At 26.9% G+C, this 17500-nt stretch overlaps 1 protein-coding gene across 1 annotated transcript in view; it reads right to left on the bottom strand.

Annotated features, from left to right (window-relative positions):
- LOC129616896 (nose resistant to fluoxetine protein 6-like) overlaps positions 1 to 17269 on the bottom strand; it is a 108490-nt gene extending 91221 nt beyond the window's left edge. Inside the window, exons 1-3 of the mRNA XM_055532403.1 lie at positions 16713 to 17269; positions 15349 to 15492; positions 15055 to 15281 (exon numbers count right to left, since the gene is read on the bottom strand). Of these exons, the coding sequence (XP_055388378.1) occupies positions 15055 to 15281; positions 15349 to 15433 (312 nt within the window). The 5' untranslated portion in view covers positions 15434 to 15492; positions 16713 to 17269. The remainder of the gene's footprint in view (positions 1 to 15054; positions 15282 to 15348; positions 15493 to 16712) is intronic.
- Between the last annotated feature and the right edge of the window lie 231 nt (positions 17270 to 17500).

Here is a 17500-nt window from a genome sequence, read left to right as displayed (position 1 = left end):
TAATAATAGTATTAATAATATTAATAATAGTAATAAAAATAATAGTAATTATAATAATAATAATAATAATAATAATAATAATACTAAAAATAACAATTATAATAATAACATTGATAATAGTAATAATAATAATAAAAATAATAGTAATTATAATAATAATAATAACCAAAAAATAACTAATAGTAATAATAATAATAATAATAATAATAATAATAATAATAATAAAAATAATAATAATAATAATAATAATAATAATAATAATAATAATAATAAAAACAATAATAATAACAAATATAATAATAACAATAATAATAAAAATAATACTAATAATTATAATAATATTAATAGCAATAAAAATATTAATAAAAATAATAATTATAATGATAACAATAAAAATAATAATAATAATAATAATAGTAATAATAATAATAATAAAAATATAAAAAATAATGACAATAATAAAAATGATAATAGTAATACTAATAATACAATTAGTGATAATAATAATATTAGTAATAATAATTATAATAATAATAATAAAAATAAAAGTAATAAAAATAATAAGAATAATAATAATAATAATAATAATAATAATAATAATAATAATAATAATAATAATAATAATAATAATAATAATAACAATTGTAATAATAACATTGATAAAAGTAATAATAATAATAAAAATTGTAATAATAACATTGATAATAGTAATAATAATAATAAAAATAATAATAATAATAATAATAATAACAAATATAATAATAACAATAATAACAATAATAATAATAATAATTATAATAATAATAATAACAATAAAAATATTAATAATAATAATAATAATAATAATAATACTAATAATAATAATAATAATAAAAATAATAATAATAATAAATATAATAATAACATTAATAATAATAATAATAACGATAATAATAATAATAATAATAATAATAGTAATAATAATGACAATAATAACAATAATAATAATAACATTAATAATTATAATAATAATAATAATAATAATAATAATAATAATAATGATAAAAACAATAATGACAATAATAATTATAATAATAACAATAACAATAAAAATATTAATAATAACAATAATAATAATAAAAATAGTATTAAAAATAATAATAATAATAATAATAATAATAATAATAATAATAATAATAATAATAACAATTGTTATAATAACATTGAAGTTATCACCGTCTTTAGTTACATATTCAAGTGGTATCAAATTACATCTTCAGTACGATACTAATTTCTGTTCACATGAAAATTGCTGACACAGCGTCTGCAATCGAACATGTTTAAACATGAAGAAATTACGAAATTATCGTTCCCATCAAAAATGCTGACGAAACGTCTATAATTTTGCACGAGGCCGGAAATGAACTTAATTTTAATTACTATAAATACTGTTAGATTTTAAGATATGATTTAGTCTAAAATTGGTGTTAATAAGAATAGAATATTATAATTAAACTATCAATTCGAATTTAAGTGATAAATGAAAATTAAATTGAAAATTTGAAAAATTAATCAATTATTATTAATTAAATAATAAATTGAAAAATTAAAATTTAACCAATAAATATTTAATACAAAAATAAAACAAAAGTAATTAAAAATTTAAATGAAACCAGTAAAAAATTAATAAGATTAACCAATTAAAAACTTAAATTTAACAAAAAATTTGAAATTAATCGACAAAATTTGAAAGAAAAATATAATTTAAAAGTTTAAAACCGCGTAATAGAATAATTTAATTAGTGAAATTACCTTAATAAAAAGTTAAAAATGGAACAAATAATGGAAGAGCTCAAAAAATTAAATGGAGCCATCAATGCTCAAATTGAACAAAGCAAACGGTTTGAAATTCGCCTAGCAAAACTAGAGGCTCAGTTCAATACACCACAACCGCAGGTAACAAATTTGGCAGCACCGAAAAGTGAAGACGACCTGAAACAAATATCGAGACTTCCGGACTGTGTCAAAGACTTACAAACCTTTGATGGCGATGCAGTGCAGTATGTATCATGGGTGCACAGCGTAGAATCAATTCTACGAGATTACGAAGTTGTCAGAAACAAACCCATATACAGAGCAATATTACAAGCTATTAGAGGAAAAATTAGAGGTAGAGCAGATGCAGCTCTAATATCGTACAACCTGTTCGACGAAGAATGGGCCGCAATCAAGCAGTGTTTGTCCCTGCATTATGCCGACAAACGGGACATACGCACATTGGAGCACCAAATGAGCACACTGACACAGGGAAGATCAACCATAGATGAATTCTACGCCAGAGTCAACCATCAATTCTCCCTCATAATCAATAAGATCAAGACCGAGAATTATACAAAAGAAACTATAGACGTACTGATAGAATCACAAAGAAACAGAGCACTGGACGTATTTATCCGAGGGCTCAATGGGGAATTGTCCAGGTACTTGATGCTTCAGAAACCGTCAACTCTGCCAGAAGCATATTCAACGTGTCTAGAGCTCCAGAACTATAGTTGCCGAAACTTCGCTATACACAACAGGAATGATAACAACAGAATCACTGTACCATTCAACAAAATGTCCATGAAACGACAACAACCAAGTGCTGGGAACCCAAGGTCGTATCAACCAGAACAGCCATTAACAGTGGAACAACGGAACTTGGCTTACAACATTCAACATCAGAGAGAATCGCAACCTCCACCTAGACCGCCAAAACCGTTAGAGAAGATGGACGTTGACCGATCCATACAAACACGTCAGGTTAATTATATGAACCGGCCAGACAACTACAGGGGAATATACAAGAGGAGACCATCAGTAGGCAACATGCCTAGCAATAAGCACCAAAGGCTATTCAATTTGGAAACACTTGAAGACGACGTAGATGACCACCCAGAAGAACGCAGCGAATATGACGAAGAACCAGCATATGCAGATGATGAGGTTCAAGAAGTAAATTTTATGACGGACGCCTTTCAAGCGTTCCTTACTTAGAATTCAAGACAAAAAACAACCAGCTCCTAAAATTTCTAGTCGACACAGGAGCTAATAAAAATTTTGTAAGAGAAGAGATCGCGACAAATGCCAAACCAACAACAAAACCATTCAAGATACGTTCAGCTGGAGGAGATATAACAATCACCAAGAAGATCGGAGGAAGATTTTTTCAGAGTCTGGGAAACAACACCTTCATTGAATTTTTTGTTTTGCCAGGATTGAAGACCTTTGATGGTATAATTGGAGACGACACGCTTAAGAAGCTCGAAGCCATTATAGACAGAAAGAACAACACCTTAAGGATCAAGCCAGATATAAAAATTCCGTTAAAGGCAAAGGCATCAGCTCAAGTCAACACCATCGAAATCGGGGCAGACCATTTACCGAAGGCAATCCAAGAAAAAATTATGGGAATAATAAGGAAATACGAGAAAATATTTGGCCCAATAAACGACAGGGAAATAATAGACACACAAGTGAAAGCAGAAATTAAAACTACTACTGATGATCCCATATACACCAAGTCATATCCATACCCAGCCAATATGAGGAAGGAAGTAGAGGAACAAATCAAAAAGCTGCTAGAGGATGGAATTATCCGCCCTTCGAAAAGCCCTTACAACTCACCGATCTGGGTAGTAGCTAAGAAACCCGACTCATCAGGTGTGAAGAAGTATAGAATGGTTATCGACTTTAAACGACTTAACGCAGTAACGGTACCAGACACATATCCTATACCGGATATTACAAGCACACTAGCAAGCCTAGGCCAGGCCAAATTCTTTACAACATTAGATCTGACATCCGGATTCCACCAAATCATGATGCACAAAAAGGACATTCCCAAGACGGCTTTTTCAACAATGAATGGAAAGTACGAATTCCTAAGACTACCATTCGGGCTGAGGAATGCGCCTTCAATATTCCAACGCATGATAGATGATGTTCTAAAGGATCAGATAGGCAAAAGCTGCTACGTATACATCGACGACGTTATCATATATGGAAAAACGGAGGAGGAACATTTAAGGAACATTGAAACGATTTTTAGCATATTGGAAAAAGCTAACCTGAAGGTCAACCTGGAAAAAACAAAATTCTTCAACACCGAGACAGAATTTCTTGGATATATAGTCACAAGCGAAGGAATCAAACCCGATCCCAGAAAAGTGGCGGCCATTCAGAACATCATGCCACCGACAAATTTGAAGGACCTAAAATCATTCTTGGGACTCACATCATATTATCGCAGATTTATTCAAGATTTTGCAAAAGTGGCGAAACCACTAACGAGCTTAACAAGAGGCGAAAACGCACAAATAAAGGCCAATCAATCTAAGAAAGTTGGAATCAAATTGAATGCAGAAGAGTTAAAGGCATTTAACAGGCTGAAAGAATTACTTATATCTTCAGAAGTCCTAATATTTCCAAATTTCGAGAAGCCGTTCATCCTAACAACCGATGCTTCCGACACAGCTATTGGAGCGGTGTTATCACAAGGTTTCTTTTTAGACTAGCAGTCACTAGAATTACAGCATTTCCGAAAATCTTCGAATTCAAAGGCGCAATAGCAACCATTAAACAAGGACAAGGTCAAATCTTGGAAGGAAATTTCAATTTGGTGCACATCATTGATTTAAAGAGCTATGACGAGGTTATACAACAAATCATTCCTTTGGTTGATGGAATCAACTCGACCAGCATAATGAAACCACAGTTAGAACACCAACTGGCTCAAATAATGGAATTTCTGACTAAATTGAGAAGCAGCAAATCAAGAGTTCAACGGTCAATAAATTGGATTGGTACAGCATGGAAATGGCTGGCAGGAACACCAGACGCCACAGACTGGGACAACATCGTTACAAGCCAAGACAAGCTGATACAAAATAATAATCAACAGTACAAAATAAATCGTGAAGTTATGAGGATAACAAACCAAGTAGTAGATAGATTTAACCACATTTTGGAACAAGTAATGAACTTAGATCATCGATCCGGACAAATAATATTTAACAAACTTGGAATCATAAAAGAAGCCTTGGGAGAAATCGTGTTAGCGACAGAATTAGCAAAAAATGGAATTGTCAACACAAATCTTCTTAGCAGGATTGAAATCCAAAAAATACTGAAGGAGATCGATACACTACCCTACGTCAACGAAATTGAGGCAATAGAATACGCAAAACCACAGGTAGTAACCAATGGACGAGAAATTCTCTACATATTATCAATACCGAAGACAGGCAACCAGTACTATGACCACATTATAGCGAGATCAACAATCCGAAACTCCCAACAAGTCTACCTCGAATATCAGGAACTTCTCGTGAAAGATGACGTATATGGCATATCGACAAAATGCGAGAATTTAAGAAACATCACCATATGCGAAAGAAGTAAAATTCGAAAACTGGACGAAGGACACTGTATGTATCAACTGCTAAAGGGAATAAACGCCAGTTGCAGCCTTCAATACAATAAGGAAGAAATCATAGAAACCATAAGTGAAAATATCATCTTTCTCAATAATTTCAATGGGGAGCTAACAAGTGGCAACACGAGCAAACACTTAACTGGAAGCTTTATGATACAGCATACCAACGAAACCGTTCACATAAAAGGTCAGAAATTTACAAGCGAATCTGCCACCACGTCGCAAGTTTTACCACCTGTTCTTCAAGAAAATTTAAAAGAAGGAGATATCAAGCTAAGCCTCGACTACATTCACGATCTTCATATCAGCAACACAAAACAACTTCAGAAGCTAATACCAAGGAGCCAACTCTCTATAGCATCCGATATTACTATAGGACTCGTCATCATTGCAGTCATCATCATTTGGGTCATCAAGAAAAACATCAGCAAGGTTGTGAGAAAACGCACTCCAACAGTGGTTCCTACTATAGAGATTCCGCAAATTTCAGTCATAGAAGCACCAAAATTCCAGCTTGATCTACGGGACGCAGATCTTTGAAGGGGGAGGAGTTATCACCGTCTTTAGTTACATATTCAAGTGGTATCAAATTACATCTTCAGTACGATACTAATTTCTGTTCACATGAAAATTGCTGACACAGCGTCTGCAATCGAACATGTTTAAACATGAAGAAATTACGAAATTATCGTTCCCATCAAAAATGCTGACGAAACGTCTATAATTTTGCACGAGGCCGGAAATGAACTTAATTTTAATTACTATAAATACTGTTAGATTTTAAGATATGATTTAGTCTAAAATTGGTGTTAATAAGAATAGAATATTATAATTAAACTATCAATTCGAATTTAAGTAATTGTAAAATTTAATTTTTAAGTAATAGTTGTGACATTGTGTGAAATAAAATTATTTTTTTTATAATCGAATCAAGATAGTTTAATAACTTTGATAATAGTAATAATAATAATAAAAATAATAATAATAATTATAATAATAACAATAATAACAATAATAATAATAATAATTATAATAATAATAATAACAATAAAAATATTAATAATAATAATAATAATAATACTAATAATAATAATAATAATAAAAATAATAATAATAATAAATATAATAATAACATTAATAGTAATAATAATAACGATAATAATAATAATAATAATAATAGTAATAATAATGACAATAATAAAAATATTAATAATAACAATAATAATAACAAAAATAGTATTAAAAATAATAATAATAATAATAATAATAATAATAATAATAATAATAATAATAATAATAATAATAATAATAACAATAAAAATATTAATAATAATAATAATAATAATACTAATAATAATAATAATAATAAAAATAATAATAATAATAAATATAATAATAACATTAATAGTAATAATAATAACGATAATAATAATAATAATAATAATAATAGTAATAATAATGACAATAATAACAATAATAATAATAACATTAATAATTGTAATAATAATAATAATAATGATGATGATAATAATAATAATGACAATAATAATTATAATAATAACAATAACAATAATAATATTAATAATAACAATAATAATAATAAAAATAGTATTAAAAATAATATCATAGTAGTAATAAAAATAATAATATAAATAATAATAATAATAACAATAATAATAATAATAATAATAATAAAAATAATAATAATAATAATAATAATGATTGTAATAATAATAATAATAAAAACAATAATAATCATAGTAGTAATAATAATGATAATGTAAATTATAATAAGAATATTCGTAACAATCATAATAATAATAATAATAATAATAATAATAATAATAATAATAATAGTAATAATAATAATAATAAAAATATAAAAAATAATAACAATAATAAAAATGATAATAGTAATACTAATAATATTAGTAATAATAATTATAATAATAATAATAAAAATAAAAATAATAAAAATAATAAGAATAATAATAATAATAATAATAATAATAATAATAATAATAATAATAATAACAATTGTAATAATAACATTGATAATAGTAATAATAATAATAAAAATAATAATAATAATTATAATAATAACAATAATAACAATAATAATAATAATAATTATAATAATAATAATAACAATAAAAATATTAATAATAATAATAATAATAATACTAATAATAATAATAATAATAAAAATAATAATAATAATAAATATAATAATAACATTAATAGTAATAATAATAACGATAATAATAATAATAATAATAATAATAGTAATAATAATGACAATAATAACAATAATAATAATAACATTAATAATTGTAATAATAATAATAATAATGATGATGATAATAATAATAATGACAATAATAATTATAATAATAACAATAACAATAATAATATTAATAATAACAATAATAATAATAAAAATAGTATTAAAAATAATATCATAGTAGTAATAAAAATAATAATATAAATAATAATAATAATAACAATAATAATAATAATAATAATAATAAAAATAATAATAATAATAATAATAATGATTGTAATAATAATAATAATAAAAACAATAATAATCATAGTAGTAATAATAATGATAATGTAAATTATAATAAGAATATTCGTAACAATCATAATAATAATAATAATAATAATAATAATAATAATAATAATAGTAATAATAATAATAATAAAAATATAAAAAATAATAACAATAATAAAAATGATAATAGTAATACTAATAATATTAGTAATAATAATTATAATAATAATAATAAAAATAAAAATAATAAAAATAATAAGAATAATAATAATAATAATAATAATAATAATAATAATAATAATAATAATAATAATAATAATAATAAAAATAATAATAATCATAATAGTAATAATAATAATAATATAAATAATAATGAAAATAATAATAATAATAAAAATAATAACAATTATAATAATAATAATAATTGTGATAATTATATTAATAATAACAATAATAATAATAAAAATAATAACAATAATAATAAAATTAATAATAATCATAATAATAATAATAATGATAATATAAATAATAATAACAATAATAATGATAATAATAAGATTAGTAATAATAATTATAATTATAATAATTACAATAAGGCCTGAATAATTATATGGAGGCCAGAATGTTAAGACCAGAGTACTAAAACAAACGCTATCTATAGAAATTCTTTAATGTTTATCTCTTCTCTGGGACTTCGTTATATAATTCTATTAACTCATTGGAGTTACTTGAATTATATATTATGTTAAATAATTTATATAAAAAAAATTTTCGCTGTGATTAATGTTTGCCAAAAATAGTAAAAATGTCTTGCCAAAAAAGTTGTGTTTCTTGTTTGTATCTATATTCCACCTAGCTATTTTTGGGAAACTTAAAACAATTTCGTTGGAGCTAAAAATGATATTTTGGCTATGGCTAACGCAGAAGATGACATCATGATTTGTGGTGATATCAATTTAGCCCATATTTCTTGGACATCACATGATTAAGAAAAATACATGACACCAGCTTTCGTTTCTTCTATAGTTGTCGATTTATAACAAATTTCCGATTTATTTATTTGTAATGCTTAATCTTATTTTAACTACTGATTGGGTCAATGCCTTTTACTCTACTATTTTTACACAATTGACTAAAATTGACAACTATCACCCTTAGATAGGATTTTGCTATAGTCACGATAGCCCTAAAAACTTTCAAACTGTTATAATACCGTTTGGATATGGCTTTGCTAGAGCTAATTTTATAGAAATACTACTATTACAGTTGATTTTGTAACATTACTTTGCAATGATCCTATTGACGAAGAGGTAACGAAATCTTTTGGTGTGGTTTTACATGACATTCCAAAAATGCGTAGTAAGAATATTAATTTAAGTCCGGTTTGATTCTTAATTAAGTTAAGGAAATTGAGAAATAAGAAAAACAGCGCCTGGACAAAATATGTTAGAACTGGAAGTTCTGAGGCCTCGTCTACTTTTGTGGATTTCCTTAATTAAAGCAAAACTTCAGTAATATACCTGATCTATAATTGGATACACAGCTGCTAAGTTTCATGAATCTGACTTTATTATTTTTCCAAATTTTTAAAATAAGCTTGTATAGGAGCTCCTCGAATCTGTCAAGTAATTCCATCAAAACTTAAGAAATATGTCTGACCTATAATTGGACACACGACTGCTAAGTTTCATGGATCTGACTGTATTATTTTTCCAAATATTTAAAATAAGGTTTTAGACTTGTATGGGAGCTCCTCGAACCTGTCAAGTAATTCCGTCAAAACTTCAGAAATATGTCTGACCTATAATTGGACACACGACTGCCAAGTTTCATGGATCTGACTTTATTATTTTTCCAAATATTTAAAATAAGCTTTTAGACTTGTATGCGAGCTCCTCGAACCTTTCAAGCAATTCCATCAAAATTTCAGAGATATATCTGACCTATAATTAGACACATGACTGGCAAGTTCCATTAATCTGACTTTATTATTTTGCCGAATATAAAAAATTGGCTGCTTGAGTTGTATGGCAGCCACCCGAACCGGGTCAGCTATCCCATTATAATTCTTAGAGCATGTGTAGAATATAATTGGACACATGTATACAAAATTTTATAGTTATACCTTTATTAGTTTTTAAATATTTAGAATAAACTCTTTGAGTTGTATAGCAGCTACCCGACCCGTTGTCCGAATCAGTCCAATTACAATAGAGTTAGTTCTTGGCACAAGAGAAACAACTTGTAAGTAGTTACAAACTCCATACCAAAGTTAATACACCCTTCACGAAGTGCAGGTTACGATAAAAACTGAAAATTCGTATAAAAACTGAAAAATAGAAATTTCCCTTAAAAAAATTGTCAGCTGCCAAAAAGCGTGGGTACTTCTAGAAAGGTTAGAGATATTGGACAGAAAGCATTAGATAGGGTTTTGCCTCCAGGGTCCCAGAAAAATCTGACATTGGAACTTTTTAGCCCCGAAATAGCTCTATTTTAAGATTTTCTGGAAAAATTTTTGTATAACAAAAGCACGTTTTTTTTTATACTTTATATAATTAGAAACACAAACCAAGAAATAAATTATACATTTTACGTTATTATTAGAAACACAAACCGAGAAATAAATAATATTTGAAAATCTAATGATCTCACATAGTTTTGGTTTAAAAATCCAAATAATTTTAACGTAAATAAATGTCAGCTTTTATCAAAGACATCAGATGTTTTGTGGCAACTGAATATTAATGCTTCATTTGTTATTGTTTTGAATATTATGTTTCGTCAGCAAGTTTTAATAAAATTGGCTCAAACCAATAGTTTGTATTGTAGCACTTTTCCCTTCAACAAGTGAAAACAGCTTTTAAATACAGTATATGTATATCCTCCACACTATTTATTTTCATTCATAAACCAAACGAATTCTAAGATTGCATATATTTAGGATGAACGATTTGTGCTATCTTTGAAATAAAGCAAAAATTAATATAAAGTGGGGTTAACATAATGCTCGATTCTAATTGTTGATTGTGTGAGTTAAGAAGAATAATTATATTTTTTAATATCATGGAATTTATCGTTAGCTTTTTGCGTTTATAGAAATTTTAAAAACCTTGCGGTTTCAGAAATATAAGGTGTCAAAAGTTCAAATTTTACAAATTCCAAGAGACGATAACTTGAGAGGGGCCGGAGATGGAAAGAAGATTTTCTTCTAACAAAATGAAGCATTTATTAGTGTATAAAAGCCCCTAAAATTTCAACCTACTACAGACTGGGGTCTAGAAGAAAAACGACATAAAAAATTTGTAAAAAACGAACTTCAGATAACGGTTACTTTTAACGGCCATTTTGTTTTTCTAAAGTTTAACTATAGTACACCGCGCTAGGGGAAGCAAGCCACTGTCTTTTTGTGTTTGCAAAATTTGAAAAATGCTTATGGTTTCAATGCATTAAATAGTTAAAAAATGGAATTTTTAGGGTTTTAGGGGGGTTGTAACTTCTAGAGGTGGGGAGACAGGTAAAAATTTTGTTCTGCTGAAATAAGTTTCTAGTAAAGATCTATGTACGTATTAAATTTCAGCTTTCTATCTTCAAGGCTGTAGAAGTTTTGTAAACAGACACACGGGCGGACGGGCGGACGGACGGACAGAGTGAAACTAATAAGCATTTTTTTTCAAAAAATTTTTGGAAAAGTGCCAAAAAAATATACATACAGAATTTATGTACGTATGTAGTTAAAATTTTACTTTTATTGTTCAAGCGAAAAACTGTAAAATGCTAAATTAAAATACATTTATATGTTTATTTATTTATTTTTTATTTTTTTTAATTATTATTTTGGTTTTACCAAACCTTTTCTTTATTTGAAAAATTTAATTCTATATACATAGGTATACATTCATAATTATATGTGTTTGTACTTTAAATTTTCTTTCTAATTATTCGAATGAAAGATTCTAAAATGTTCAATTCTAATACATTTATATGTACATACATATATTTCAATAAAAATATTATTTTATTTATGCCTAAACCTTTTCTTTTGGGGGTAAACATACAAAATTAATTTTTGTATGTTTACCCCCAAAATTTAATAATTATGTGTTAAAAATTTATTTCTATATGCCAAACCACAGTTTTGAATATTATTCAATTCATATAGAAAGCTTAAAAAAAATTTCTTAGGAAGCTTTAAAATAATATATACATACATATTTATGTACTTAAAACTTTTACGAATTTTTGAAAACTATTATAACAATATTTTTTTTTCTCTTAAACTTTTATAATAGTATTTGTCTGTTATATATAAAAATGTGATCAGCACATTACCGAGCGCTAAATATATTGTCTATTTAGGTGAAAGTGTTAGAGAATATTATAAAAATTCCTACTAAATACTTCTTTCCAATTTTTAGGGTATTAGTAAGCTTATGGGTAACATACCTAGCAAAATGTGAATTTGGCTCTTGGAAAAGTTTTATTTTGGGCGTGCGAATTATACGAAAAGTTCGCCCGTAACTTCTGGTAACAACCAGAGCATATCAAATATCAAGAGGTTCCGCCAATTCGTTCCGTAGATATGGTCAAAAATGTGAAATTGCCCCCATATCAGTTTCCAAGCCCTGATCTTTCCAAAAAAATGATAGATTCATGATTTTAATCCGTTGAATTTAAATATTGAATTTCAGTAAAATCGGTTGATTATTTCTCTTTATATACGCAAAAATGTATATTTGGCCCGTAGTAAACGTCCAGTTGATGACACCTGCTTTCTTCAATCTGATTTCTTTAAAATGATCAAAAATCTAAAAAATTAGCGGAAGGGTCCAGTTCCCAAGGCCTGATATATCTCAAAGGTTGATCAATCCGACAGATCGACAGGTTACCAAAAATTATTGATTTACACTTCCCTACCATGGAGAAGTACGTTTCCATCGAATACTCGATAAGCAAAATTCGTTGTCATCACATCACCTACATTATTGTATACACATTCGTGTATACAATAAGGAAAAGTTCGAAAAAGTTCGGAAAAGTTCGAACATTTGGTATTTATTTGATAAAAATGTAATCATTTATCACTTTCAAGCCTATTATTATTTCTTTCAAAAACTGTTTATATTAACCGTCTATCTTTTTTGGAAGGGAAGCTATAAGCAAAAAAACTTTGGTAAGCGGAAATTTAGGAAAACTCGTTAAAATATTTGTATCTCGGAAAACATTGATATTTTACTTTCTCTTTACTTTGAGCGGAATAGAAAAATATTGAAGAATTACCCGAGCATGTTACACATCTGCAAAAGTAAAATATTCAATTTCTACCAGATTTGTAAGTTTGTGTGAAAATCCTTAATTAGATTAGTAAGCTTGTATGAAGAGATTTAATTTAGAATTTTCAGTGCTTGTCTGAATAATCGAAAATCCCCTTTTATTTGATGGAAACCATTTTTAATTCAATTGAATTGATTATAAATCCAAACTTTTCGGAAATGAAATTATTAAAAAAGCCAATTACATTGTACATAAGATTTTTGTAACATGTCATCTTGTGTAAATTATAGAACACTCTGCCGTGCAACATCAATCCATTAAGAGAATAATCCCCAAAAAAGGATGTAGCGTGTTCACTAATTTTCTTGAATTTTTTTAAATGGAATTGATATTTTTGAGATAATTATACATATTACATGTTTTCATATTAATAAACGTAGGAAATTTAGAATTTGAAAAAGGAAATTATAAAACCACATTCATTTTTAGATTTTCACAATAACCTATAACGGCAGTTTTCTTTATCTTATTTTATCTTATTATTTGTAAAATTGAAAATTTATTAGGGGTTGTTTTAAATCTCTCTAATATATATTATTTTTAAGATTTAATCTAAAAATTACATATATTAAAATTTAATTCTTGTAAGGCATTTGTAATTTCTAATGTTTAGTTTTCTTATATTACTTTGGACTTTAGTATAACAGCTTAAATAATAAAAATAAAGCAAAAACAGGTAAAAACGTTTGATGAATAATACCCTGCACTTTGACAATCTGAGTTTAAAAATTTGTTTTTGAGATAACCTTGATTGCTAAATGGAAATTACTTGAACCTGTCAAACCACTTAATAGAAATTTCACAGATATTATGTCTGTACCGAACTTGTAAGCAGCTTCCCAAATCTTATGCCACTACCCGCACCTGTCAAGCAATTGTACCAAAATTTCAGAAACACATCTGACCTGGAATTGGACACACGACTGCCGAGTTTCATGAATCTAGCCTTATTATTTTTTCAAATATATAAAATTAACTTTCCGAGTTTTATGGCAACTACACGAACCTGTCAAGTCATTCCACCGAAACTTCAGAAATATATCTAACTTGAAATTAGACACACAACTGCCGAGTTTCATGAGTTTAACTTTATTATTTTTTCAAATATATAAAGTTGAACTCGGAGTTGTATGAAAACTACACGAACCTATCAAGTCATTCAACCGAAGCTTCAGAAATATATCTGACTTTAAATTAGACACACGACTGACAAGTTTCATAAATCTAGCTTTAATATTTTTCCAAATATTTAAAATTAACTTTCGGAGTTGTATGGCAGCTACCCGAACCTGTCAAGCAATTACACCAAAACTTCGGAAATATATCTGACTTGAAATTGGACACACGATTTCCGAGTTTCATTATTGTAGCTTTAATATTTTAAAAGAAATAACTACATAATTAAAGATTAAAATTAAATTGCCTCCTATAAAAGAAACTTTTCTAAAATTTGTAAAAGAAAAAATTTTGTTACCATATGTACATATATTCATATAGTAATTCCCAGCAAATATAAATAATCACCCGATCTGCGCCATTTTTTGGACAAAACTTACAAATTTTGTATGGACCTTGGTCCAATATCTTAAGATTTCGAACATTGAGGACAAGAAAAATGAATAAAATGTACAGAAAAAAAAACACCTTTTTGACACAACTTACCACTTAGTCTTACAAGTGGAAAGTTGTAAAAACATTTTGCAATACTTACGTCATCGAAATCACTTTTAAATGCCTCATATGATTTTACGAGATTTAATACGTTATCCAGCTCTTCCGATTTTTGATATTTAGAATTTAGCTGCAGATGTGCTAAACAATACTGAGTTCTCATACTATTTTCCTCGTTACCGTTTTCTAAACATTGATCAAAATCTCCATATTGATTCAAATTTCCATTTAAAATTCCAGAAGATAAGAAAGCAGATGAATCTAGTACTAAATCATTAAAAAAACAAAATCACAAAATTCAGACTTCTTAACAAATAAAAGAACTCATTCTTACTCTTTAAAGCCCACAACTCAAAATTTTTGATACCGAGGTGTACTTTTTCAAAATCAGTTCTGCATGATGGAGATATTGGTGGCATTGTAGCAAAATTTATTAATAAAGATTTATCATAAGCTTGCCATATTCCATTGCCATATACTAAAATAAAAAGAACATATTTTTAAATATTTGACAAATTAAGTTAGATAAACATACTTTAAATCATATAACAATATTATATTAGGCGATATTTTTAAAGAACTAAAATTAACATAACTATAATTTTATTACAACAATTAAAATCGAAATTCGATCAAAAATATAAACATGACCAATTTTGTTCACGACAGAAATACAGATACCATTCATCGCAATTAATTTTTCAAAATACTCTCAACAATATTTTCAAGCTGGTTTGAACAAGAATTATTTGAGTAACACAAAAGTAAAACTTATAGAAAATAATTACTAGTCGTGTGTGAATGCATTGAAAGCCTTGCAAGTATTACATCTGTAGTTTTGAAATTGTGTTCTATTTTAAGTTTATTTTTTTTTCAAAAACACACCCGTAATATGCATATAGGTACGTTCTTTCCTAATACATAGTAAGATAAAAATTAATATAAGAAAAGTTCTTAAAAATAATTACAAAAAGGTACATAATTAAACAAATAATTAGTTCCTTTGAGATGTAATATCTTTTGAGTAATTTATTTTAGAACCTCACTTTGAGCTATATCGCATAAAATCATAAATTACCTTTGACAATGCATTTTAAGCGATAAATTACTGTATACGCATAAAATAATTCGCTGCTAAAATGCATGCACGAAATTAATTGGATTTTTCAACACATGCGAATAAATCGTGTTGATGTACAATGAGTTAAAAGAAACACTATATAGGGTAATGCGTATAGCATACGATTTCTGTGCAAAAACTCCCAGGTTCGAATCCTGAAAAATGCGATTTGCCAGATGAACTTTTTTTTATTGATAATTTTATTTTCTTTAAAATGAAATTAAAAACCTTTACCCTTACAAATCAATACCAGCGAGTTTCTGTTCTAAATTTTTTTTTGAAAATACCCTAATTGTAAAAAGTTTAATGCAATACATTTTCTTATAAGATTTTGTCCAAAAAATATACTGTCAAGAAATTTAATCAACACTTATGTTTTGCTTACTAATAAATTTTGCAGCAGATAGCTAACAGAATACATAACTAAATGCGTACCTACCTGCTTATTATAAAACAATGTAGATTTTATTAAATATTTACAATTTTGTAAGGAAAGTGTTCACTTTTCGTTATAACTCAAACTTCCAAATATGAATTTACATACAATATTAATACCATCAAAATTTAAAAAAAATTACCCCTAAGTGAAGGGAAGAGTGGGTGCAATTAATGCTTTTCTGGGGCCCTAGAGGCAAAACCTTATCTAACGCCTTTTGTCCCATGTCCCTTCTAGCCCTTCTAGAAGTACCCGTACTTTTTGACACCTGAGAAGTAGCCATATATATCGTCACTCCGCAGTTATACGGTCGTACAACGCAAAATGACAAAAAATTTGTAAAAATGCCATCTTTAATAATTTTTGAAGATCTATCCATCCTTGTCACTCTTGCGGTCCTAGCTCTTTTGGTTCTTGACATATTTTTGCGTTTTTTTGTTGTAAAGGACAGATGAGTAGATTGAACTTGCGTTATTCTGTTGAGTATACCAAATTTGTTGATGTACCACAAAAGTTTCATATAAAAATAGCGCTTTCGATTTAAGCAATTATTTTGCCGTATATTAATAAACAACATAATAATATTAAATTTCTTAACTTTTATTGCGTCGTATGTGCATAAAAATAGTATTGTATACCACATAATAATTACAATCCGACTGAGCGTACATTTTGCTGCACGTGTTTGAAATTGTTATTGTGCTATGGTATCACCACATGACGTGGTTCAAGTTCAATTTAACTTCAATTTCACATTTTTTTATCTGGAATCAATGAAGAAATTATTAATGAAAAAAATCTAACCGTTAGTATTATTAAATATATATGAATATATGAAAACCATTGACATATTTTGTTAAATATAAAGAGAACATTTTTATACCCTGCACTTCGTGAAGGGTATATTAACTTTGGTATGGAGTTTGTAAC

The sequence above is a fragment of the Condylostylus longicornis genome, unplaced genomic scaffold, assembly GCF_029603195.1.
Source record: "Condylostylus longicornis isolate FDR11 unplaced genomic scaffold, ASM2960319v2 ptg000319l, whole genome shotgun sequence".
NCBI lineage: Eukaryota > Metazoa > Arthropoda > Insecta > Diptera > Dolichopodidae > Condylostylus > Condylostylus longicornis.
The sequence above is the reverse complement of the archived record's forward strand: the minus strand, read 5'-3'. Positions and strand labels throughout refer to the sequence as shown.